Genomic DNA, 25,416 nt, shown 5'->3' with positions numbered 1-25,416 from the left:
TTAAAATTGGCACATCTGATTCTTTGCAAAATCTTTAACTTTGTATGATTATGCTTTTAAATCAGAATGGATGGGCTGGGATAGAAGATACATTAAAGTTCATCAGAGCATCACCCGCAGTCATCACCATCTGCAGTTGAGACACAGCTACAGCTGCTTTTTTAGCAGCTAGCCATCTAACTGCAGATGCTCTTGCCATGTTTTTGACAGTTACAGCACAGCCACCCTGACCCCTCTTTGTATCCAGGGTGAAAAATACATATATATCCAACTATAAAAAACTATGAAATTTAGTATAAGCAGAACGCTATGCCACAGGGCTACTGCTCTTAAGGAAAACAGACTGAGATGCGCGTCCTTTAGGTAGATATACATGTGAAAATCAGGAAATTAACACAAATCCTATGTTTGTAAGAAATTTCATCATTTTAGATAAAGGCCTGTGTAATGAACTCATAAGAAATTATTTTAAATTCACAATGTGAGACAATTAGTAACTGACTGTAGATTAAAACATTTCCACTGAAAGAAAACATTAATATCAATTGACAGATTTTTTAAAGTTTTACTTGCACTTTAGATTTCACAGATACAAGTTAATTAAGAGATGGAAAAGACATTGTCTTTACTGTAATGTCCCACTAATTTCTTTGGAAATCCATATTATCTTAAGTAGGTTTATACAGGAATGAATAATGCCCATAACGAGAGGATACAGAATTCAACTGAGTTCATCAATTAAAGAGACAAACTTTTTCCCTTCTCTTCTCTGAATATAGTGATTGACTGTATTTAAGTAAAAAGCTGCATTATTATGTAGTCACCTTTCAAAACAGAATGAAAACTTTGAGATTTGCCCATAGAAAAAATATCATGAATAAAAAATAAGAGCTGAGATCTCACTTTCTAGTTCCTCCTTATTCCAACCACTAAAGAATACTCTGCAATGATCACCTTAAGAAAGCTTCTATCAAAAAGTTTACATTTGAATCTCTAATTTTGATCAAATCATCAAATAGGTTTGGTCAGTTGTTTTGTTATATAATATTGAATATCAACTTTCTTTTGTTAAACATCTACATTATGAAATAAACTGGAAACTTTTCCAGACTGTGGACATTTGTGATATCCATTAACATATTTTTAGACCAATTCATTTTTCATTATCTTAAATTTATAATTTCCTCTAACTCATTCGCTTTTAAGTCTTAAGAAACGGGCATTATCAAATAAAAACACCTTCCAATTCCATGTTGCTACCATTAGTCATTTTCTCTTGGTCAGCTCAGTTGGCATTCATCACATCAATTTCAGCTGAATTAGCTTCAGTGTAATTTGTTGACACACTGATACTTTGGCATTAGTTTTCTATATTAGATGTCCACTATCATGCAAATACTTTTATCCTAGGGCTCAGATTGTTAATGACATGTAACTTCACTCAAAGTACAATAACTCTGCAATTAAGACACAGTCGGTGTTTACTCTGAGAAAGAACTAATTATGAAGAAAACCGTTCAAGATGCAACAGAACTGGACTGTAGCAAAAATAAGTCTGGACTGACTTTCAGTGAAATTTGAAAGTATGAAGAAAACATTCCTGTTCCAAGGAGTGCACTGTTCTGTTAAGTGGGCAATATTTCAAACATCATGGAAAATTACACATTAGGTGCTGTTTCCATGTGCTACTTATAGTTGGAAGATACATAGATGAATACATTTGAAAGCATGACTTTTTACCAAATAGATATCATATACAGCCTTTTCTGCTTTGGATAATTATTTTTTTTCCTATTTTCCCCCTAACAATGAAGTACAGTTTGATATGTTTGTAGTTCTGCCAATAATAATATTTATCACTGTAATCTCATTCCATGTTTCTAAAAAATTAATCTACTGCACTTCTTTTTCAATATCCTGCACCCTTCAATCATCCTAAGCCCTTGTTAAGTCTTTGAGTTAGTTAATCTGGTTTTCGTACCCACTCACACATCCAAGAAGCAATAGCTACCAGTTTTTAAAAACAACAATACCAAAATATGAATGTTAAAACTTCAGCTCGGCTCTTTCATCTCATTCGCTGCCAGTATCTTATTATGCACTATTTACAATGACATGCATTAGTCTCAACTATAAAATGCAAAGAGTAAAACCTTGTCATCTTTGTATAACACTGTGCAAATTATACTTGAATTACTTTGCATATTCGCAAAACATTTTTGGTTTTGAAGCCTATTTATTTAACTTATTTGTATGGATTTTTAATATACCCAAGTGAATATGCTTTGAAAAGAGGTACAACTATTTCTGTAACAGCAGAATACCTTAGGATCCCCGAGGTCCTACTCAGAATATTCAGAAAATGATGCATTTTTCACTCTGTGTACAATTTAACTCTCAGACAGTAGCATTTACTAAAAATGTTGAGTGGAATTTGTCAAATAACTCAACTGAAGTCAAAACTGAATTACTGCTCTTTCGCTTAAAGCTACCCAAACACTTGGGGGACTATTAAGGAACTACTTTATGGAACAAAAAATGAAGCCTTACTCTTGCATTTTTTCCAAAGCCTTATTAGACAATCACATTCTTCATATCCATTGTATTTTATGCATTTACTTTTCAAACCATTCTTTTTTTCCTAGAAAAAGTGAAATAGAATTCTATTTCAATTTATACACACAGAGTGTGATTTTTAGATGCAATCAGAACTATTGCAATTATAAAACCGTGATGAAAACAATTTTAAAAGCTCATCAGAAGTTATTCACATAAACCTATTGACTAAATGACTGCATTTGTTAAAAATTGTCAAGAGTTTTCTCTCCCTGAACAGTCTTTCTCCTCTTCATGTGAAACTACTTTAACGAATTGGAAAGAGATCACAGTTTCCTACCAGCTTGATTTTGATTAAACCTTTGATTTACGAGTTCTAGTGCAGTATTACCTTTTCTTAATTTTGGATTCATTGTGCTTTTTGCACACTAGCAGCATAAAAGATGTGGGTTTTTTTTGAACACTGCAGATTTGCTGAAGAGGTTCATTCTGTACAGAATCACTGAATCATTTGAGTTAGAAGGGTCCTTGAAGGGTAATCTAGCCCAGCCCTCTGCAATGCACAGGGACAGATACAGCTCAGCCAGGTTCTCATATCCCCATCCAGCCTGGCCTTGAGTGTCTTCCACTGCATCTCTGGGCAAACTGTTCCAGTGACTCACAACCTTTACTGTAAAAAAATGAACCAGTGTAGGCCTCTCTGGCTGGCACCACCCTATGCGATATCCTGATAGCGTGGAGAAAAATGAATATATGTGGGAGCCATCAGTTGTAGCAGCATGTTTACAGTTCTGCTTTGTTTTCTTGTTTTCTTTAAACAAAAAGCCACCAGTAATAACACAACTCACTTTAGAAACAGTATTCAAAAATTATTTTCTCTTCTGAAACAGTTACAGGACAGTAAATTACTTGCAATGCTTATTGCCCTTGTAATATAATAATATATACATTGAAAGTTTCTCACAATTAAATATCGATCAAGTAACTTTATTTGCTTGCCATAGGTCTGGTGAGTGATACTTGCATAATTTCTGCTTTGTAGTTTACTCCAGCCATAACTGAACAGTTTAAGTACAGCTCTTCACTTCAGGCAACTGTTGTTATGGATCATTAAATAGCCTATGTCTGGATACTTCAACAACACATGAGAATACAAGGACCACAAAACTACAGTCTCTGTCCTAAATAAGCCTCCTCTGAAGCAACACTGATTAGACTACACTCTGTCCAGGCCAGTCTCACTCATTCCAAAAGTTGCATTTGTTTTCCTATTTGTTGCTGGGACTATTGTGTCATTTCATTCTGCAAGGACAGCTTTAGACAAAAACAATCAAGTGAGGGACACAAGCCACATCAAACAGTTGTTTTTTTTTTTCTGCAATTAAAGTAACAACATTAACGAAGAAAAAAAAAAAAAAAAAAGCATTTAATCTAGCAGAGATTCATTAAGCAATTTCCATTAAAACTTGAGAATGAATTCCTGGGGCAAATAGGAAAACCTGACCAGTAACACTACAAGGTTAATGGGATCAGTTTAATCACATTCAAAATATGCAAGTTTCAGGGAGTATAATGAAATAAAGATTTTGGTAAGCTGCTGAACTTTGCAGATATGTAACTCTAGGTAGTCAACTTTACAAGATTGGAGTGTTCTACAAGTTTTATGGCATACAATTTGAGAAAGAATTTTATTGGTAAGCCATTGTTACCAGAACGAACTCTAAAATTCCACATTCAGATAACTCTCAACACTGAAGTTTCTTTTGATTCTGAAAAGAATAGTCAGGAATTGAAAAATATGCTGGCAACATTTTATTTTTTTTCTTTTAGGTTGCTCTCCTTTTTAGTCACTACAGAAAATAAACTGTAATAGAAAAGTTAAGACTGAATAAAATATATTAGGTTGCTTATTGGCAAGACTGTGTGTATAATATAAGGAGTCCATAATACAATTTAACGAAAGAAATACAAATAAAACAAAAATGCACTCAGTCTAAAACCTGTAGGGCTTATTTATGTAACAGTAAACAGGAATTGAAATTAACATGTCCAGAAATAGAAATTAAGCATCTTACCCTTTGTAAATTTGAAAATCTTTTTATTTCTACCATATGGGTTTGTTTTCCAACAAAAATATTTTATATTCAAATCTATGATACTAAAATCCTTAATCCCAAAATAATTAAATAAATGAGCACTGGGGAAGGAAGTCAACGTTCCACTGGGCTTGAGTAGAACGGGCTATTACACACTAAAGATTTCCTAAAAGCCTTAAGACAATAAAATTTTTCCGCAAGCTCCTTTCTCTGTTGTTTGGAGGAACATTCAGGTTCACCCAAACAATGTTCCCAATATGATATATCAGAGTTTTCACTCTGTTGCACACAAAGGGCTTGGGACTGTCACAGCCAAGTAACTTCTGCCCCTGAAGACTGAGTGCATGCTAAAGCATTCTTTCCCTTTCAAACTTTGAGAATTAAAGACATCATCCTTCAAGCAGTATAAATTGCATAAACACTGTGCTCCACAGTTTTTCTCAACACAATGGCAAGTTTGACAGGTGGAATTATATTCTCCCCTTTATTCAGAGGTCTCCACTGGATTTGCTTCCCTCCCTCCTTAGCTGACCATGTCTATTATAGTAGGAATTAAAAATCCACTGTCAGTTAGTGCCATAACCTTTTAAAATTAACAGAGCAAGATAAGTATTTACAGAGTGTAGGGTGCCATCACAAGTAGCTGATTTACCTGCGCTCTTTCACTGACTAGAAAGTGTAATTTAAACTTGCTTTAGCTCTGATTTATACCTGGCTCATAGGACTGGCTTTATTTCATTAAACCTTAAGCCTAACTACATCATTAACCAATCTTCATCAGGTTTCCGTAACAGAACCCTATCTACGTGTAACACATGTACTAAATCATGAATGTGGTTAACATTTTTCTTTTCTTACTTAGAAGATTAATATTTGAAAACATGGAAGACAAGCATTGGGAAATGGAGCACACCTGAATTAGCAGATACAACAGAATGCTAACTTTGTCACGTAGGTACTTTGATCTTTTTTGAAGAACACCAGAAAAGATGAAGCACAGCTCAGATCTACCAATACCAATACAAACAGCATTACAATCTCAGCTGTGAACTACACTAAATCTGTTGTCAAATATTTTTTTCTGCGTGAAAGGGCAGAATTTAATGAATTGCTGTATGTTGCACACAAAATCCAAGCATGAAAGTGTACTTCAGTGCTGAAGCTTTTTAATTTGATCCATCATCCAACATGTTCCCTGACCACCACAAAAGCAAACTATTCAAAAAGTAACTTACTTTGAACTGAAGAAAAATACTGCTCAAATGTAATTTTTCAAGTGGTGCACACACTTACAAGATGGAAAAACAGACCAAATACCGACGATTATCAATTACTCTCCCTTCTTCAGATCACTCTTTGTAATAAAAAAAGGTAGAAGCATTACAGACTCACACTTGATTTATTTTTCTTTAGCAAATTTTCTCACATTATTGCAATCAATGTTAATCATTCTGGGAAAACTGTTATAATCTCAAAGAGACATTAGCATGTTATGCACGGTTTTAAACTTCACCTACTAATAATACAAAATTAATGGCCTAATATGGACAAATAGTGGGCCAAAATCAGTATCTAAAGTGCTGACAAGTGACATAAGTTACTAAGACCCTTGATTTTATGTGTACTTCCAAAATACTTGCAAGCTGGCTAACAGTGGAAAGCAATTGTCTGTATTCTTAACTCTTATACATTTACATGCAGAAACAGCCAGAACAACTTTAACAGCGATGCATCATTCTCCCTCTTAGATATTCCCAACTAATGAACCAGGCAAGAAGGCAACTGTTATTACAGCCCTGTACCTTGACTTTAAGATACGTCAAACTCGTGTGAAATAAATGTCTTGGTAAAAGCTATACGCCTTAAAACAGATTAGAGTAAAAATGAGAAAAAAGTTACTAAATTACAGCAGTCAAAAAGTATTTATAAAAGATGATAAAAATGATCAGTGAGCACTGATGCAATATGCAGATCTGTAGAACTCACCTCCTTCAGTAGCAATATTCAAAACTTTCTGTTTTGGTAATCCAATCTCATTACAACCAATGAATTATTTTAAAACACTCTGGAATGAGAGACGGGCCTGTTAAAAATTAGACAGATCTCCTAAGATTAAGTCATGGCTGCAGTGGGCAGCTAAACCTAATTCCCTAGGACTTCCTCCATTTTCACTTAGTTGCTTCAGAAAAAGTAGGGCTGTGTTTCCACTGACTCTCATGATTTATCAGATAATATAGACTGGTTCATAGCACAGAGTAACTTCTCAGTTTTGGTAACATATATATATATATCGATATATATATATGTACTTAAGCTACATGCAATTCAATATAATTGCACTATAACTTTCAATTCTACTATTTGCAACTATTGCAAAAAATTTAAGCAGTAACTATGACTTCTGGGAAGGGAAATGCATGGAATGGAGACAACAGAAATAAATGTGTAGATATCAAATTCAGGTACAGAACATAAAACGTAACTTTATCACTGGAAATAAATTACTGATTATTTCTAAAAAGTCAGATGACCAGGAACTCTTGGCTTAAAAGCTCAAGTAAAAGAAAGAATGTGGGTTAAAAAATATGCATTAAAGTATAAAGATACCCATATTGCCAGTTGAATAAAATATCTATCAGAAGTGTTATGTTTTTCTTTTTGGTGTATTTTTATTGCCAGTTTTTCACATTTAAAGTCAGCATTTCAAGAACAAAAAAAAAAAGAGTATGTAAAATAGGAAAAATAAGCCTACAGCCTCATCAGAAGAAAGAGTCATGGAAATACACTGAGCCTTCAGAGATAAGAAAGGGAAGCTCTAAGAGTTTTGTTTTTCATGGTCCTTAAACCATTTTTAGAGTACCATATAAACTGATCAGAGACTCCCAGCTACTTTCTACAAGGAGGACAAGTCCTCCTCCTGGTATCAGACAAGTACCTCTAGTTTCTGGAAGGTAAGAGAAGCGTGGCCTAGCCCATCACTTCCATTTGAGATCAACACTGGAATTTCACAGTAATAATTTCTATGGGACTGAACTTGTATTCCTAAAACTGTATGATAAAATGTCTGCTGCACTTGATTTTTAGTATACTCAAGGGTGGAGATTAAGTCAAGATAATCACGATAACCAAAAGATGTAGATGCTTTTAATTAAGTTGAGCAGGCTTGTGAACAGAGCACTTGAAATGAAGCTGTAATAGCTGGAGTGGGACCAAAAGCCAACTGATGTTTTGTCTATATACAAGATGAGATCGTGATACAATTTTTACCATGCTCTTCATTCCCTGTAGTTAAAGCTCTTAGTATGCAAAACCAATAAATAATGTCAGTAATTTCTTACTGCAAGCTGGCTGTTGTAAATATAAATGATGTAACAGTACCAACACCCAGCTGCCTACTTCCAGTACTCAACTTCAGGTTGCTAGCTATAACGTTCAATGTCTAAAACAGAGTTTCCCTTTTCTTACAACATGTGAATGTCTTCCAAGTGCTCACAGCAGGGAATAAAATCACAGCAGTGTTAGAAGTCAGGCTCTGTAGGTCAGAAATATTTCCATGCTCACACACTTCTGATCAGCTTTTGATATATCCATAGAAAAGGCCCTGTTATCTCCCATACATGGAGGGGGGGGCTAAACAAGGGCACAGGATCCAGGACTACAGAACCATCTAATTACACTAATTACACAGCTTATAGAGAAGAAGGGTATACATTCCTATGTTCCAAAAACTACTCTGAAGGCAACAGGATGATGCCAAATCCTATCAGATCTTAGTTTGCCATGGGAACTTCAGCATAGTATTTCAGTCTATCGCAGTTTGACTCCAATTCAGCACTGACACATTAAGATATTTGCAATTCTCAGGAACAACACCTAATGAAACACCTATAATCTATTTAAGTCATACAGACTCTGTCCTTGGAGGTTTTCAGGACTCAGCTGAATAAAGCTCTGAAGAAATGCTAAAAAGGACTTTTATGGAAAAAATACAAAAATACACAAATTAATCATGCTGAAAAATGATAAAAACGATTTCCTCTGACAAGTGGCTATAAAGTAAAAGTTGTAACCAGGATTTAGAGACCAAACCGTAAAGCCTCTAACAGAAAATTTCTGTTCAGAGCAGGAGACGGGTAGACAGGAAGGAGCTTTTGGATACAGGGAATGAGAAACAGGAAAAAGCTCTAAACTGTGTAAGAACTTAGAGTAGACAGGAAAAGCTGCTGATGAAGGGTTCCTCAAGATAAAGACGAATGAATCAACCTGAAAGAGTTATTATTCCTCACAAACAAAAGACTGGATTTGTGGGCCTCATTACCAGAATGTGTGTTATACTGCTTTTTATTTGTTATTGTCCAAAGCGTACTCCAGCTGCTGATAAACTCATGATTAACTGAAAAATAAAAATCAGAATAGTCTCTGTGGAGACATTAAGTTTTCAGCAGCACTAGTTATTTGCAATTAACTACCTTTGTTACCAACCAAATTTCACTTCCCCACTTCCCTTCTGTCTTTTATTCAATATTCATTATATATTGGTCATTTTTTATGATGCTCAGAAGAAATACTATCTTTTTTTTTATATTATTATTTTAATTGAGATGCATTTTACTGCAGTAGAAATGGGAACTGAATTTCTAGCACTATACACACAAAAAGCTACATTAGATGCATTTATTAGTTGTAGATCATGTCATATGTTATGGGAAGTCCTGAGCTTCTATAAAGGATAATGCAGAGAAAGTAACTGTTTAACAATCCTTACCAAAAATAGGAACTATATTATTATAAAAAAAACTGTGAAAACCACATCACAGTAGTTGAGAACAAATAGATGGTATAAAATCATATTTCTGATATCTTACATTCTATACGACATAATCACCAGGATTTTCATATTAAACTTTTTAAACTAAAATCAGTAACTTGTGCAGGCAGCAGTGTAAAATTGCACAAATTATCTTTCATAAAGGATCATGAAGTAATACTACCCGATCATTTAACATAAGAGAATACATGAAGAAAAGCATCTTAAAACTAGGTAGATATTGTTCAAAGGCTGCAATTTGTCTTCCAGGCATCTTTTTATTCTGTCACCTCTGTAACTAGCTTATAATCCCATTTTAAGGTGCAGAGTTACACTATTTAACTCATGTACGTGACTCAAATACACACCACTGGCAAGTGTATAGAAGTAGAATTGAGGTGTGTTGCTTTTTTTAACTTTTTCAAGCAATTTTAGCTTACATGCAAGCAACTACTTAAGTAGAAACAGGAACAGAAGGGACCTAAATGATCACCTAATCCAACTCACTGTCATAAAGAGGGATATCTTTTCCATGACCAGGTGAGATTTAAGAAGAGTGGTAAGTAGCAGAGAGCTGAGCCAATTCCATTTCAATGCTTGTTAAACAGAGAAGGAAAGGCAAAACAAACTGAAGGGGCTGAGGGTGCTCACTGCATCAGTAACCTAAATACACCGTAAATGACGTTTGTGCAAACACAGGCACTGTGAAATCCTTCAGCAGTTTCTGAAACAGGCAACCACCTTAAAACAAACATATGCAAAAAATGAAGATTCGGATTAAGAATAAATCTGATCACAACTTCGGAAGGCATGTGCTTTTGCCTAAGTAATAATAATAGCATACATTTCCTTAAAACGTCATTCATCATTTGAGGTAGAATGATGGTGGTTCATCTTTCATCATTTGAACTAACATTAGCTTGCAATATTTCACTTTAATGAAACATTTTTAAAAGTCAAGAGCATTTTTCAGCATTTTATGGAAAAGAATACTGTGTACACATTCAGTCTGTTCATGAAGTCAATGAAGCTACTCCATAGCATTTACTTAGATTAAATAATCATTATTCTAAATATTACATAAATCAGAGGAAAGGACAGTCTCTAATTCAAAGATTTCATTGCTCAAGTAAGTTTCAATTGACAGCAAGTTCACAGAAAGGTAAAAAGAACCAACACAAAACCATCGATGTGAATGTGACTAACAGCATCATAGCCTATCTGTCAAATCTATTCCATGCACCACAGAAAAATAACACTTACAAGGAATGAGAGAGAAGTAGCAAGATCTGCATTACGTGCTCCATTTAAATAAGATGGTCAACACAGAACACAGCACAGATACTTTCTCAGTAACTCAGGTAACACGTGATGAGGCTGTCATCTCTGGCTGATAAACTGGCAGTCAAAATCTCAGTACAGAATATGAGATGACAGGTAAGATGTTGGTGTTAGTCCATTAACGGCCTTGAAATAGAAACCACCTATTTTTCCTCGGTGCCACATAGGAAAGGAAGTTACAGAAGGTGAACAGTGAGAAAAAATGATGGACTGAAAAATGATCTTTACAGCTTCTTTGCAGACTGCATGAATATAAATGAAGCAAAAATGCATTCGTCAAAGCCAAAGAAAAGGACACTGTAGTAATAAAGATGTGGGTTAATGACAGCATGGGCGTAAATGTCTGCTGGATAGAAAAGCCTGTATCTTAGAATGATGAAAAAAATCTGCAAGACAGATTCTTACTGTATCACATTTAATATATTTTTATAGCTCAGCTATGTCAACAAAATTATAACTTACTTATACCAAAAATTTGAACTAAATCTCTAATATCCAACATTTAAATCAGTGTCAGTACAACATCACTATTAACTTACCTTCAGTATGACAGATAAATCTGATCCCTAGTGTCCTGTTTCCTTACAAATCTTTCAAATATCCTGTCCCTGACACTATTAAATTCAACAGCTATATTTTCCATTAATATTTTAATTCTAAATATGCTCAAAATCATGCTTGAATGTTTTATCACTAAACATTATCAGCTACTCATATTTCTCCCACAAATTCGGGAACGTTTTGGAATTACATCTGTACTTTGGAAAATGAGTACCAGTAAGTCAAATTCGAAGAAAAAGCTACAGTGATTCTTTCTACAGATGTAAATCAAGCACCAAGTAGTAGTTTTCACGTTTTAATAATTTATAACATAACCCCAACCACGACAACCACGACAGAACTACATGAAAGCAACAACAAAAATAAATAAATAAAAATAAAAATGAAGACCACACACATACAAATGCTTTCTGTGATAAGGGCCTGTTATCACGCACAGGTGAACATTTGGTATGAAAAAATTAATTGCTTCATATGAGGAAGAATACACATCACACACTTTTATTAATTGATTAGGTTGCAGAAAGGCAGACAAAGGTTATATTCTATCTTCATTCTGTCTGTAACGCTACTATTAACATACTTCAACAAATGATAGAAAAAATGTTGCCTAACCTAGCACAACCGAAACCTTTAAAATTCTCTTTTGATCCAAAATGTGCTCAGTGTCTCATCTGGTTCATGACCACACCCAGTGCTCTGGGGAAAAAAATCGGCCTTAAAAACCTCGTGGGTTTTTTCATTCTACTGAAAGCAGGCAAATAGAAATGTAAAACAGAAGTGCAAATTTTCACAGAAAGCATAAAGGAACCAGGTGTCCCAGCTGATCAGCAGACCTGTCTAAGTTATTTTATATGCAGAAAAAATGCATACAACACACACTGTGTGCAAGAGAAAGGATTGGACATATGTACTGATGATTCACAAAGTATTTTATAAATCTCAAAATCTCACTGCAAAATGTACCATACCTAGGACTTCTCAATAATGTGAATTCAACACAATCATATTCATCTAACAATGTATACTGAACCTCTAACTTTTCAACATGGTTTAAAACTCAAGAGTTCTGATTTCTTTCCATGGAAACTGCAATAGATACAAAGAGCACAATAACACTTTTTGCTGAAGCGAATTCTCAGCTCCAAAACACTGTTTTTCAACATAGTCAACACCATTACCTATGCACTTTCACCAGCAATGAACAACAGCCTTTGTGCTGTGCTCATGAAGTGTCACTGGTGACACTCCAGTGGGTTGGCCTCTTTTCCCACATAACTAGCAATACAACTAGAGGAATGGCCTCACGCTTCATCAGGGGAAATTCATGTTGCATGTTAGGAAAAATTTCTTCTCTAAATAAGTGTTCAGGTGCTGGCATAGGCTGCCCAGGGAGGTGGTTGAATTATCATCCCTGGAGGTGTTCAGGAAACATTCAGATGTTGTGGTTTTGTTGGGAAATATTGGCAGTAGGTGGAAGGTTGGACTGGACAATCTTGGAGGTCTTTTCCAAATTTGGTGATTCTATGACACACTGTCGCTGTCACTACTCTTGGGACGCACTATCCACCATCTCACTGTGCTCACATCCACTGTTTGGTCTCTAAAAAGTCTCAGTAAGCATCAATGAATGTCAGTGGATGCCACTGTTTCTACATGGAGGAATTCAATGACACCCCTTTGCCTCATACACGCTTCCATGTCAGAAGCCATTTTGTCAGACGGCCCCCTCTGCTGCTATCTCTCCCCTGGCAACAAAATGTAACAGGATACTAGGAGGAAAGTTCAACAGCTACTGCCTTTGAGGTCATGGGCCAACATAATAAAATAGGAAACATTACTTTTGGAACAGCTGTCATAGAATAAGTAACAGTCTACAATACAGCTACTGATAACAAAGTGGAAGAATACTGGGGCTTTTTTCTCCTATGGGAGAGAAGCATCTTTTGGAGAATTTATAATAATTTAGATTGGTCATTTTAAAAGCTGGTGTTGTACAATAGTGGTAAAGCCTTACAGTGATAACATTAGCAATAGCTCACAGGACCTCAAGGTTACTAATTGCTTATCTATGTGGTAAGTGACATAAAGCAATATGATAAATGTGCTCCATTGTCTTACTGATTTATGTACCTTACATAGCCTATAAGAAATTAAACCATAAAGGCATATCTTATTTATTACGTTAATGAACTCATTTGAACACATGTAAGGAGAAAAGAAATAGTCACAGAACTTCACCTTGAGATCATTAGTGCTAACAGCATGGTTGCAACATATTTGATAGAGAGGCAAAAATGTTAGGAACTTTGATACTGGATATCAGTGGAAATTAAATTAATAGGATTAGCAGAGAACAATTATATTTGAGAGGTATGACTACCAATACTGAAATTATTTTTGACAAATTACCAGTATTATCAGGTAGTATAAAAGCAGTTACATCATGCCCACATAGGTTTATTTAAAGCAAACATAGACAACAGCAGTTAAAACTGTTTTAGATAGAATAGATTGCAATGATACACGGACTCATACAATGGCTCATTTGTACAGGGCAACAGAGTTCAGTCAGCTGAAGGGAAAATAAGCTGGTAACAGGCCATTTAACTAAGGCAGGAAATGGTGTCGGCTTTGCAGTGCGGTTTGTTTACAGCCAGCCTGGAAACAGGCCTTTAATGCCATTTAAGAACTGTGTGTGCATCTGAGAGAAAAATTAAATATAAAGTATTGCTTTGAAATGGAACTGTCACCATTTCACAAATATAACTGAACTTCTACGTGGGTATGGAAATTATTTGCCTATTTACAGTATTCAAATCCCATTCCAAACAACTACCAGATATGCTCTTTGCTGGACAAATAGTAGATTTTCAAATGTAAGACCCGAAGTAAGCACTTTTACAACCCTTTTATTTGCCCCTGAAATATAGGCCTATTATTTTTGAAGGTTGCTTGCCTTGCTTTTTTGAAAGAAGAAACATAATCTTGTTAGAGTTGTTAGAGTTTGCTGCTACATTATAGAGATGGGAATTCATAAATAAGTAACTCCAGTGATGTATTTAAGCTTTAAAAAAAAAAATCCTGTTACCTTTCAGAAAATTTCTTTATGAGATACGTAGGATTTACTTATCAGAGGATCTCCAGAAATCATTTTCTTAACATCTGTTTCAGTATAAACAACACTTTTAATTTTTATTTTTATTTTTTTCTGAGCACACATTTATCACTGTCTGTAGTTTGTTACTTCATGTCTAAAAGTTTTGGAGAAACCCTAACAAATAGTTACACATCTTTAGTCTTGTTGTGTTACTGTTTTGTCATAAATTCATTCCCATGTAATGTTTGGAACATAAATTTAAATAAATTCCTTTCTGTGATTGAAAAATATCCACAGATTTTTGTATTACTCAATTCTTTACTTACCTGAAAGTCTTTCTCCTCCAGAATCTCCTTCCGCCATCTGACAAGGAATGCAGCACAGACATACAAGTGGAAGTGAGAAAAACCCTCTGGTTCAGACTAGAAAAAAATAAAAGTAATAAAGAAAAAACATCATTACAATACATACTTCTAATTAAGATACCCTCCAAGTGCTTTTTTATGACATTCACTACTAGCTACATGTCACCTAAATTGCTTTCTATTGCTATCACATACATGTTTGCATTTTACCCAAGACAAACTTATTCATAACTGTAACCAGAGCTAAGGTGAGGTACTAATTTACTCACCATACTTAAACTCATTCTTTACAGATGTATTTTTCCCATTTCTGATATTATCCAGTACTGTATTATCTATGCTGTGTCATGAACATAACCCTCATCTCCATTATTAATAGCTTTCTATAATAAATGCTACAATAGTAAGCTACAACACCACTTTAAAACAATGGTTTATAGTCATTAAAACTAAATCTTGGTCTATAATTGACTGAACTAGAAGTTGAGAACATGAATTAGAAGATACAACCTATTATTTAAAACTGATATAATAATATATAGATTTTATTTCTATTAAACTGAGAAACTCAGATTATGTAAAATATTCTACACAGCAATTGTAACAGTGTGATAAAGTAACCTTATTGCAGTCACCAGAGGAGAAGGAAGAACATCCCCCTTCTCCTCCTTGCCCACCCTTTGCTGACAGAAGTTCAGTAGCTCCAGTGCACGGCAGACACTGTGGGCAGCTACTGAACCTACAGACCATGCTGACCGAATTGTTAAGAGTCAAGAAAAGAGATAATGCCAATTATTTTCAGGGCCGTTTTAAACTTTAAGCTGCAGTTAGTTATTGTTGGAACCAGAAAAGGAAGATTTTTATTATAATATTCTCTGATATCTTCTCCTATTGTAAGAAAATTATTCTTGAATAACACAGTCAGTTAGCACAATGTAAAATCCCAGAACAAAGTACCTGGTAATTTTGACTAGAACTCTCCACAGCTCATCTTTATCAAAGAGATGCCAATTTATAACATTAAAGCTATAATTTTACAGAATCATGTACTTATTACGATCCTCCTGAAAAATCCACATCCTCTATTTTAGCGACAACATTGCTGAAGGGATGGAGATCTACCAGTTGTAAAAGTGTAACCATATCTCAAAAAACAGACTTGCAAGAAAAGTGGTGCTACCACTTATTGTATCAGATATTTTTGTGGCAACATTTAAATTATTAAAGATAACTCTAAAAATGCAGAAAGCCAATTGAAAGAAAACAACCCTCTTGCTACTTTACTCTGTAAATTCAGAGAACATGCTGTATATTTTTAAATTCAGTCTTTGACAACAATCTTTGATAAACAAGGCATAAACAACAATCTTTAATAAAACTTTCTTTAAAAGGATGAAGAAGTATTTTAAAATGTTTAAAATCAAGTCTAGAAACAATAACTGTGTTCTACATTTTCTCAGCGCTGTATTACAAGCAATTTTTCACTTGTAACATGAATTTTAAAAACGTCCTTTAAAAACAGCATTTATCCATACATGAGAAGCTCTCGGGTTTCTCTGGAATACACAGAATAGTCTCAGAAGTGACAATCTTTCTCTAATTTGAAAAGCAAGCAGGGTAGTGAAGTCCAATGAAAAGAGAGTGCTCTTAAGACCAAGTCTACAGCCCGTGCAAGAAAACATCATCACACATGAACAGCACTTTCTGAAGGGTATTCTATCATTGGTAAAGACTTTCAGGCACATTAGGGACAAGAGCAGTAACAAAGAAGAGAGAAAAAGGTGCCACTGCTTGGTGAAATATGTCCTGCATTCAGATCTCCTTCAAAGAATGGGTGACCCAAGAGAAAGGCACCAGTCTTATCATTTGCAGCTAAAGGGGAAGGAGGAAAATGACAGCTATAGAATGGAGGCCAATAAAGGTAGACTGTAACTCTTGAACAGATACAGGGAAGTACAGAAATACTGGAAATACAGAAAAGATGAAGACTATTCTTGAAGATGAAGCAGGAGACTGAGCAGCCGATAGACAGGCAAATGTCATTTAAAGTAATAATTATTAATAAGTATAGTTTATGTTATAGGCTACTTGCTATAGTTGCAGAAGGAAATAAAGATCTGTATTTCTTTAACGACATGATATAAGCAAGAAAGAGAGAACAGAAAGGAATTTGCTCTGGTGTTAACATATACATTAATTAAGCATTTTTCTCCTTGCTCTCCTAAGAATATATGAGTTCTTGAAACATGTAAGAAAGAAAGAAGAAGGATTAAAGAAACCTATATGTGAATTAAAATGCAATTTTCAAAGTTACTTTACAGGAGCTGTTGTGAAAATGGTTAAGTTTGCTGTTACACTCATATAAAAATGCTAGAGGTAGTCAAATTAAATCCTCAGTGTTAATTTTGTTTGATAATAACCAAAGATTCCGATTCTAGGGCCAAGAATTTGGTGTGTTATCACACAATAATGAAACTTCTTCCATAACCACAAAGTCAGGAGAAGTGGCTTAAAAAATTAGCAGCAAATATTCTTGAAAGTGTAATAATGGCAACTGAAAACGTTTTTGAAAAATTGCAGAAAAAATCTCTGAAAGTACAGAAGAAATTTTTCTCATCAGCTTTTTTCCCCCCCAATACAATTTTCTTCAGCTCTTTTAAATGAAACCAAATAGGTTTAAACATGCAATTTATTAGAGAAAAAATGCATATGTCCCTATAGGTTTAAAAACTCATCATGCTTCAGAGATAAGCCCGGGCTACAAAGTATTTCCAATGGATAGTTTTAGACAGTTTTGGAAATTGAGTAAAACAGCTAATGCATAATTGCCTTTTCTAACACCTGCTACCTATTATACTTCTCTATTTGTAGCTTTTGAAGTTATGAACAGTTTGATCTCTAAATGTACAGAAATATGGAGTACAAGGTAAAAGCTATTTAAAATCAAATGTAAACAATGACCTTGATTTAAATATTTTAGCAAAAGATCTCAAGACAGATGTACAACCTTCCAGAAGACTTATTTTGAACATATTGCAGTCGATTCAGGGCACATTATCTAAGCACCATCTGTCATTATCAATAAAAATCATTCCAGTTGTTAACATCACAAATATCTCATTGCTCTGCAAATGCTGGATCTCCTCTACAGCTGAAATGAAAGGCATTCTTTATACTGCACTCCCCTAACTTCCTCATTTAGACAATCACTGTCACAATGCAAATTCTGCTGCATGACAGGACTGATTATTGTCTAGTCAATGATTAGTCTAACCTGACTCCCATACACTGGATGCTTCAGTGTTTAGGGAGGGTAGGTACATTTGCTGAGAGTAAACATAATACATGATTATTTTTGAAGTACTTGGAACGATTAAAGCTACAAAACTGTGTCAGTGTTAGGCAATAAAATACCACATTTAACACTCACATAATGATTCAGAATTAAGGACTTCAAAGCATTTTATGATTACAGATGAATAAAGTAACTTTATGTAAATCATAGTTCTTACTACATAAGCAAGAGCAGACAGTTTAGATATTAGAGGCTAAAGTCATTTTCCCCCAAATACCTAGTATTTCCCTTAAATTTAATGGAGAAAAAGAGAAGAATTAGGATCATCATGGAAGGTGGGATCCACCACCTGGGAGCTCCAGCTTCCTAGGTACAGAATCAATCCACCCCAAACTTGAGAATTAGAGCTCCAGTCCAAGAAATAATACAGCACCAGAACGCTGCTAAGAGGTCCACCTACATTTATCGTAACTCATTTGTCCGAAGATTTTTGCAAATCTGAGCTTTGTTTTGTAGCAAAGAATTCCAAATATATGCTATACAGCGTGTCTGTATTTAAACAGACACCTGCTAATTCTATCCAAAGCTGTTCAGTTATCACAATTAGAATATGAACAACTCCTTCCTATTCACTATCTTCATTAATCTCTGCCTTTTTAAGACCAGCATCTTTCCTGCCTTTTCTGTACATCAGTGTGTTCTTTTCTCCATCCCACAATTCCCATGTACAGGTTTTACTACCTTTATTCCCTGCAATTTTCTGTTTCTGAAATAGGGTCCAAACTGCATATAGCACGTAAGAAGCAGACAGAAAACAAACATACAGCTGAACAATAATATATTGTTCTCCTTTCCTAATAAATTCTAGCTTTTATTTTTATTCTTTCTTATCTGCTTCTAAGTTGCTATTTTCTTCTTGTGTTGGAGTGTAGAAAACAATCTAGAAACCTGCAGTTGTACAGATAAAGTTAGGATTTTTCCAAACGCACACACAATATCACTTTATATTTGTCCACATGGAATTTCACCTACTATTTACTGCCTGGCTGTTTTTAAGAACATGAAGTCCCGCAACTCCTTGCTGTCAGCTCTTATTACTCTGAATAACTCAGCGCTGTCAGTAAACTTTATGGTTTCATTCCTCCATCCCTTTCTTCATCGCTTAAATAGAAACTGCTAAAGTCTCATCAAAAACTGTAGATTACATGCAATTTTCCTTTATTTTGAAACCTGCTTCTTGACTCATACCATCTGTTTCCTAGCTTTCAGATAGTTAGTATCCATGCAAGGGCAATCCCTTCTATTGCACAGGAGAGTTACAAAAATACCTATTAAAAAGATTTATTAGCATTCAGTTAGCACATTATGGATTGTCTTCTATTATTGTTTTTGTTTCACCTTGCCTACCCCCAAGGAGATTGTCCCAAAAGCAACAAGTGACCAACAGCACTTGTCTAAACTGAATCTAATCCCACAATAAACACAGCAAAAAGTTGAATCATTTAGGTTTTAAAGGCAAAACAAATTACAGTCTTACTTACAGGTGGGACCTAAAAGCAGCTGCTTATAATTCAAACAGCCATCAATTTATCTGAAACTTTATGCATTTGTTTTACCGAATTGATCTACCGAATCTGATCTAAACAAAACTCACAACACTTTAAAATGTAATGGAAACCAGCATTTGCAGGTCCTAACACTAAACCAGAAGTATCCTGTACAGCAAAAATATGGTGTAAAAGTTATCACCTTAACCTTTACTCCTTCTAGCAAGGCCCTTATTGAACAACCGCTTTTAAAAAAGCCCTTTGCAAGAACTGTGTTCCCATTTCCTATATCTGCTAGGAATGTTCAAAAATGCATCTTACTGTGTTATATTAGCATCGGCAGATTTATGCTGAAAACTGAATGATAGGCCAGTTTTCATAGAAAAAAAAATTAGTAGCTGGCCTCTCCAATCTGATTAACAACAACTTTGCAACAGATCCCAAAAGAAAATTTATCTTATAAATTTCTGCTGTTAAATCCCAGCCACAAGGAATACAGATCACCACTGAACTATTTTTGGATCAATATTTTGCCTCATAAGAATGTTGTATACCGCACGCAAAATTCATGGTAAAACAATCAATATAGAATGAAAAAGATGCTATTGAACACTATTTACTATATTTGACTTAACTATTATTTTTAAGAAGCAACTTTCATATAGTTTTCCATGGTAGCTTGTGTTTTGGGAACAAAGTTTAAATTCCCTTCACTGGCGAACATGTTCAGCTCAAACAGAATTAAAAATAACCAGCCTCAGGTGTATATTTGACTTTTTGTCCTAGCTTTTCCGAAAAATAAAGTGTGGGAGGAAAAAAACACCGAAACAGTTTTTCTTATGTGGCTCAATGTGATTGATTTGAAGTTTTCATCGTGAGTGGTAGAATGACAAGTGGATTCTTAGTCGATGAGGGACCTCCGCAACCAGTACCAAAATGTGTCTTTCTTCTACAGTTGCTTTTCTTCTCATGGGCACTTATTAAAGAAGGGAGAACAAGGCATTTTCCTTGAAGAATGCTTTTGATACAAGGATAATACTGAACTCTACACAAGGAAAACAATTATAATCTGAAATATGTATTTGGAGTGCAGGTCATATGAGGAGAGGCTGAAGGAGCTAGGAATGTTCAGCCTGGAGAAGAGGAGGCTCAGGGTAGACCTTATTGCTCTCTGTAACTTCCTGAAGGGAGGCTGTAGTGAGCTGAGGATCAGCCTCTTCTCTCTTGTCATTGGCAATAGGACCAGAGAGAATGGTTTCCAGCTGCGGCAGTGGAGATTCACGCTGGACATTAGGAAATATTACTTCTCCGAGAGGGTTTTGAGGCACTGGAATGGACTGCCCAGGGAGGTGGTGGAGTCACAAACCCTGGGGGTATTCGAGGAGCATTTGGATGCTGTGTTGTTGGTTTAGTGAGAGCTATTGGTAATAGGTGAACGGGAACTGGATTATCTTTTAGGTATTTTCCAGCCTTGGTGATTCTATGATTCTATGATTTCCAAGGCTACAGTGAGGATTAATACACCCTTCACTTCCTCTAACAGAAAGGATCATAAGCATACAGTGTATTTTGTTTCTTTCATGAGCATAAAGTTGAAGAATACACTTCCCTATGCACCCTGGGTCCTGGGTATTTTCCACTGCAGAAGTCCCAGGCAGTCAGATCATATAAAATAGAAGAGGATGTGAGGACATGACACCAGCTGCAGTCTTTTCAAAACTGAACACATGCCTGAAAAATGTAACCCTCTGGCTATTCCAAGGAAATTCATTTTGCATCCTTAACTTATTCAGATGCCCCATACTGTAACTTCTTGGATGAAAGAAGTTATGGAAGTAGGGACTGAGCCATTAAAAGGTTGAGGATAAAAGCAAAACTGACAGACTAGCAGAACCCTCAGCACAATGAATTTAAGAAAATCTTTTCTAAAACAGTTTTTTGGGTTTTTTTTTTTTAAGAGGGTTCTAAGACAGATTTGACTCAAAATTCCCAGACCAATATTTTCAATAACATACATGTTTGGGATATCAGAACCTTAAGTCTTCTTTTATTTTAAGCTAGGCTTAAGGTTGGGCTTCAAGTAATTGTCCCCAGCTGGCAAGAAATTTGAAGTTTTCTGCTAATTAAGACCACATTCATTACATCTGAAATCATTAATTTGAAATATTAAATTTTCTTTTCAAGTTGAGACCTGATGCCAATTAGTTGGAAAATGTGGAAAAAAAATAAAAGCTACATCACACTGAAATCAAAACAGATTTATTCACAGAATTCTCCTTAAAGATATGCTTTACCTTAACAAGGCACATGCTAAAATCAGGTCATTAGCAGAAACATGATGCAACTGATTTAATGCTGAAGTTAACTTTGCTTTAAGGCAAAATATTTTCCTACAAATATTAACCTGCTTTAGGCAGCCTACTGCAGAGATACAGGCACCATTTACAACAACTTTTTCACCTGTGACAAGAATTTTGGAAGATCATGTTGATCAACATTAGATCACACTACCTCCGTAGCCTGCTTTTAAAAGGTAAATGAGCACAAATGAACAGCATGACTAATATTTACTAAACTAATTCCTGATTTCACCTTTTCAATTTCCAAACTATTTACCTCATGTATAATTCTGATTATTTCTGCCATTCATTCCCAGAGAACCTCAATGCTGGGAAATTAATTAATGGATACAATAGAGAAACTGTCAGCATTGCTTAAATACAGTTTCAACATTGGCTTCATTTACATGTAGCCTTTTATTCTAAACAATAGGGCTGCTGATTTTTTTGTATTAAATTGTTAGTTCATTAAGAAGAGCACAATGGTATCCTTTTCTGCAGATATTCATTGGTTATCACATTTCGCTCAAATATGTAATCCATGATCAAGACAACCACTAGAGCTTTTAGCCCCAGAATTTCAAAGATACTGAAAGTTGCACAATTATATAACTGCTTGATTAATTGGCTATAGTGTTATCATATCATTAGCTTTAATTAAAGTTATTCAAGTATTCAAAGCACAGCTATAAAGTAAGAAGTGTAAGATCATTACATCACAAGTGAAAGAAATGTTTTAAATAATCATATAAATGCATACCCCAGTGAGGCCAAAGGACTAAACCATAACAAGCAACATCTAAGTAACAGTATTAAAAACTAACAGTTTCTTATTTCAACTTCTCAGAAAATAAAATATTCTTACCAGGACACCGTCAAAATGTATTTCAAATACATCCTTTCACTGGTGTTAGGCCTCACATCAGTTCCAGATATGGAGGTTTAAATGTTCAACTTCTGTTTGAACTTCTGGTTGGTATAATGATTGCAACAAACACTGAAGTGAATGACTACAGCTCATCTGAGAAGGCTGAAGATCCTTAGAGATCTTCAGAAGCCACGTGGATAAGGGAGTAAACTCTTCGAAAGGGCTGATAATAGCAGGACTAGGGGAAATGGTTTTAAGTTGAAGGAGGGAAGATTTAGGTTGGATGTTAGGGGAATGTTCTTTACTAGAAGAGTGGTTAGGTCCTGGAACAGGCTGCCCAGTGAGGTTGTGGATGCCCCGTCCTTGGAGGTGTTCAAGGCCAGGTTGGACGGGGCCCTGGGCAACCTGATCTAGTAAAGGTGTATGTTTGGTGGCCCTGCCAGGCAGGGGGGTTGGAAGTACATGATCCTTGAGGTCCCTTCCAACCCGGGTCATTCTGTGATTCTGTGATTCTGTGATATGGGCACCCTACTCTGGATGAAGAGAAACCCTGCAATCCTCAAATACCCAGTTGTAAAATCCAGGTAACATTACATCAAAGTAACATGTAAATGTTTTGGGAAGATGTCTAATTAGATTCCAAATAGAAAACAGCATTGATATTAGCGCCTCTTGTCTTGTCTACAAAGAACAGTTTTCGATTCTGACAGAGCTTTCCAAGCTTAGCTGTGACGTATAGTCAGGAATACAACAAAGGCTTTCATCTCAACCATTATGAAGATGGTCAAGATGTCACACTCTTGTTTTTAATAGCCTTCTCTTACCATTAAACCGCACTACAAATCTAGCCACAAAATCTTTAATTTCCAATCACTGGTATTCCTCTAGACACTAGGAAATAGTTGGAATCAATATTTTCCTCTATTTGCTGGCCTGCAAAAATGTGAGCACTTACTCATGAAAATACTGCTTTCTTGCAGAGCAGTGCAATCAGTGAATCCACCTGAATGGATGACAATTTTCCTGAATGTTCCATCCCATCTCATGACAATGATCTAATTGCAACTTTTCATGACCACATGACTGCTTAACAATATTCTTTGGCCTTCGAGCCTTGTGCTTCATTCAGCTACTACTAAAACTATCATACTGATAGATGCCATAGAACCTGAAGGCACTGTGTCTTAACTGTCACAGATTAGACAGAGTATAACATCTGAAAACATTAGCTGCCTTTCAGCTACTTCCAGCACACAATCTCTATAGTAGTGATTGTGCAAAACTGCAGCTTTAAAAAAGAGTGGATGTCAAAAGCAACTGAGAAGCCAACACCATTACTCATTTCCAAGTATCTGCTCAATATCTCAAATGGAAATGTTAATAATGCATGTACTTTAATTAAATTCATTAGACAGTTAATAGCTATTGCCAGGAGCTTGATTTTGTCTGAATTAAAAAGATAAGCTGCTTCTTACCAAAACACCTAATACAAAAGGCTCATCAGACTGATACAATAAAAAAGTCCTCTTCAGACCATTTCTACTTCCATCCATCAACTGATTTTCACAGAAATAGAATAACAGTGATGACAGGGTGTAGCTTTGCTGAATTCTGATCAGAATGTGGAACCATAACTGAGTTGAACAGAACTTTATTAGCTCCAACAAAAATATTTTCCTAATAACTTTATTGTTCTAAAGATGCTAAGATGGCTCAATGGATATAGCTTCCTTAATACATAAATTTCTCTCAGGACATTGAACCAAGGGAAGGTGTTTGATTCAAATCTTCTCAAAATGCTGAAAATCAAAACACTCTGAACAGCAGAACAGCCAAGTTGAAGTCTGTACTAATGATCAGTTTTCACATTTGTACCACTGATTAAAGACTGTAATGTGAATCAAAAGACTTGTGTGAGAATGGCAGCATGCCCGCTGTCATTTTTTTTATCAAGGTTCCCTAGAGGATAACACTGATGCTATAACTCCCATCTCTGAAAACCAAAAGCTCTGACTAGAACCAGAAGAGCCTTGTCCAATTAGTGGACAGCATCACACATACTACTCTCCAGTGCAGCTGTACCATACACTAATCACTGATGCCATTCTGACAGGGAGACTCTTCAAGTTTGCAGCCTCCCAAGAGCCAAGATCCAGAACACTGCCAAGAGAGTAGTGCCAGTCTACTATTGCTCCTTCATGTGGGCAAGACTGATACTGGAAAGTGGAACTCAGTCAGATTCAAAGAACACAATGAAGCCCCAGGAGTGTAAGTGAAGAACACTGGTGTCCAAGTTGCCTTATGTTAACTTTTGCTAGTTGAAGAAAAGAGGAAAGCCAAAAACAGACATATAACACATATTAACTCCTGACTACATGGCTGGCGCCAGTGTGAGGGTTTGGGATTTTATTACAAGGGGACTTTCTGTGAAGATTATAAACTATTAGAGAGAGATGTCATCCACCTGTCTAGAAGAGGCAGGGCAATCTTTAGCAGCAGGCTGGCTAACCTAGTGAGGAGGACTTAAACTTACCTAGAACA

General features: G+C 35.5%; 1 protein-coding gene across 1 annotated transcript in view; it reads right to left on the bottom strand.

The window, feature by feature from the left end:
- TBC1D22A (TBC1 domain family member 22A) overlaps positions 1-25,416 on the bottom strand; it is a 141,837-nt gene that overhangs the window by 19,009 nt on the left and 97,412 nt on the right. The window contains exon 12 of the mRNA XM_015851943.2: positions 14,788-14,883. Coding sequence (XP_015707429.1) covers positions 14,788-14,883 — 96 coding nt within the window. The remainder of the gene's footprint in view (positions 1-14,787; positions 14,884-25,416) is intronic.

This window comes from Coturnix japonica, chromosome 1, assembly GCF_001577835.2.
Source record: "Coturnix japonica isolate 7356 chromosome 1, Coturnix japonica 2.1, whole genome shotgun sequence".
Taxonomy (NCBI): domain Eukaryota; kingdom Metazoa; phylum Chordata; class Aves; order Galliformes; family Phasianidae; genus Coturnix; species Coturnix japonica.
Note: the sequence above shows the minus strand (reverse complement) of the source record. Positions and strands in the feature narration are given on the sequence as shown.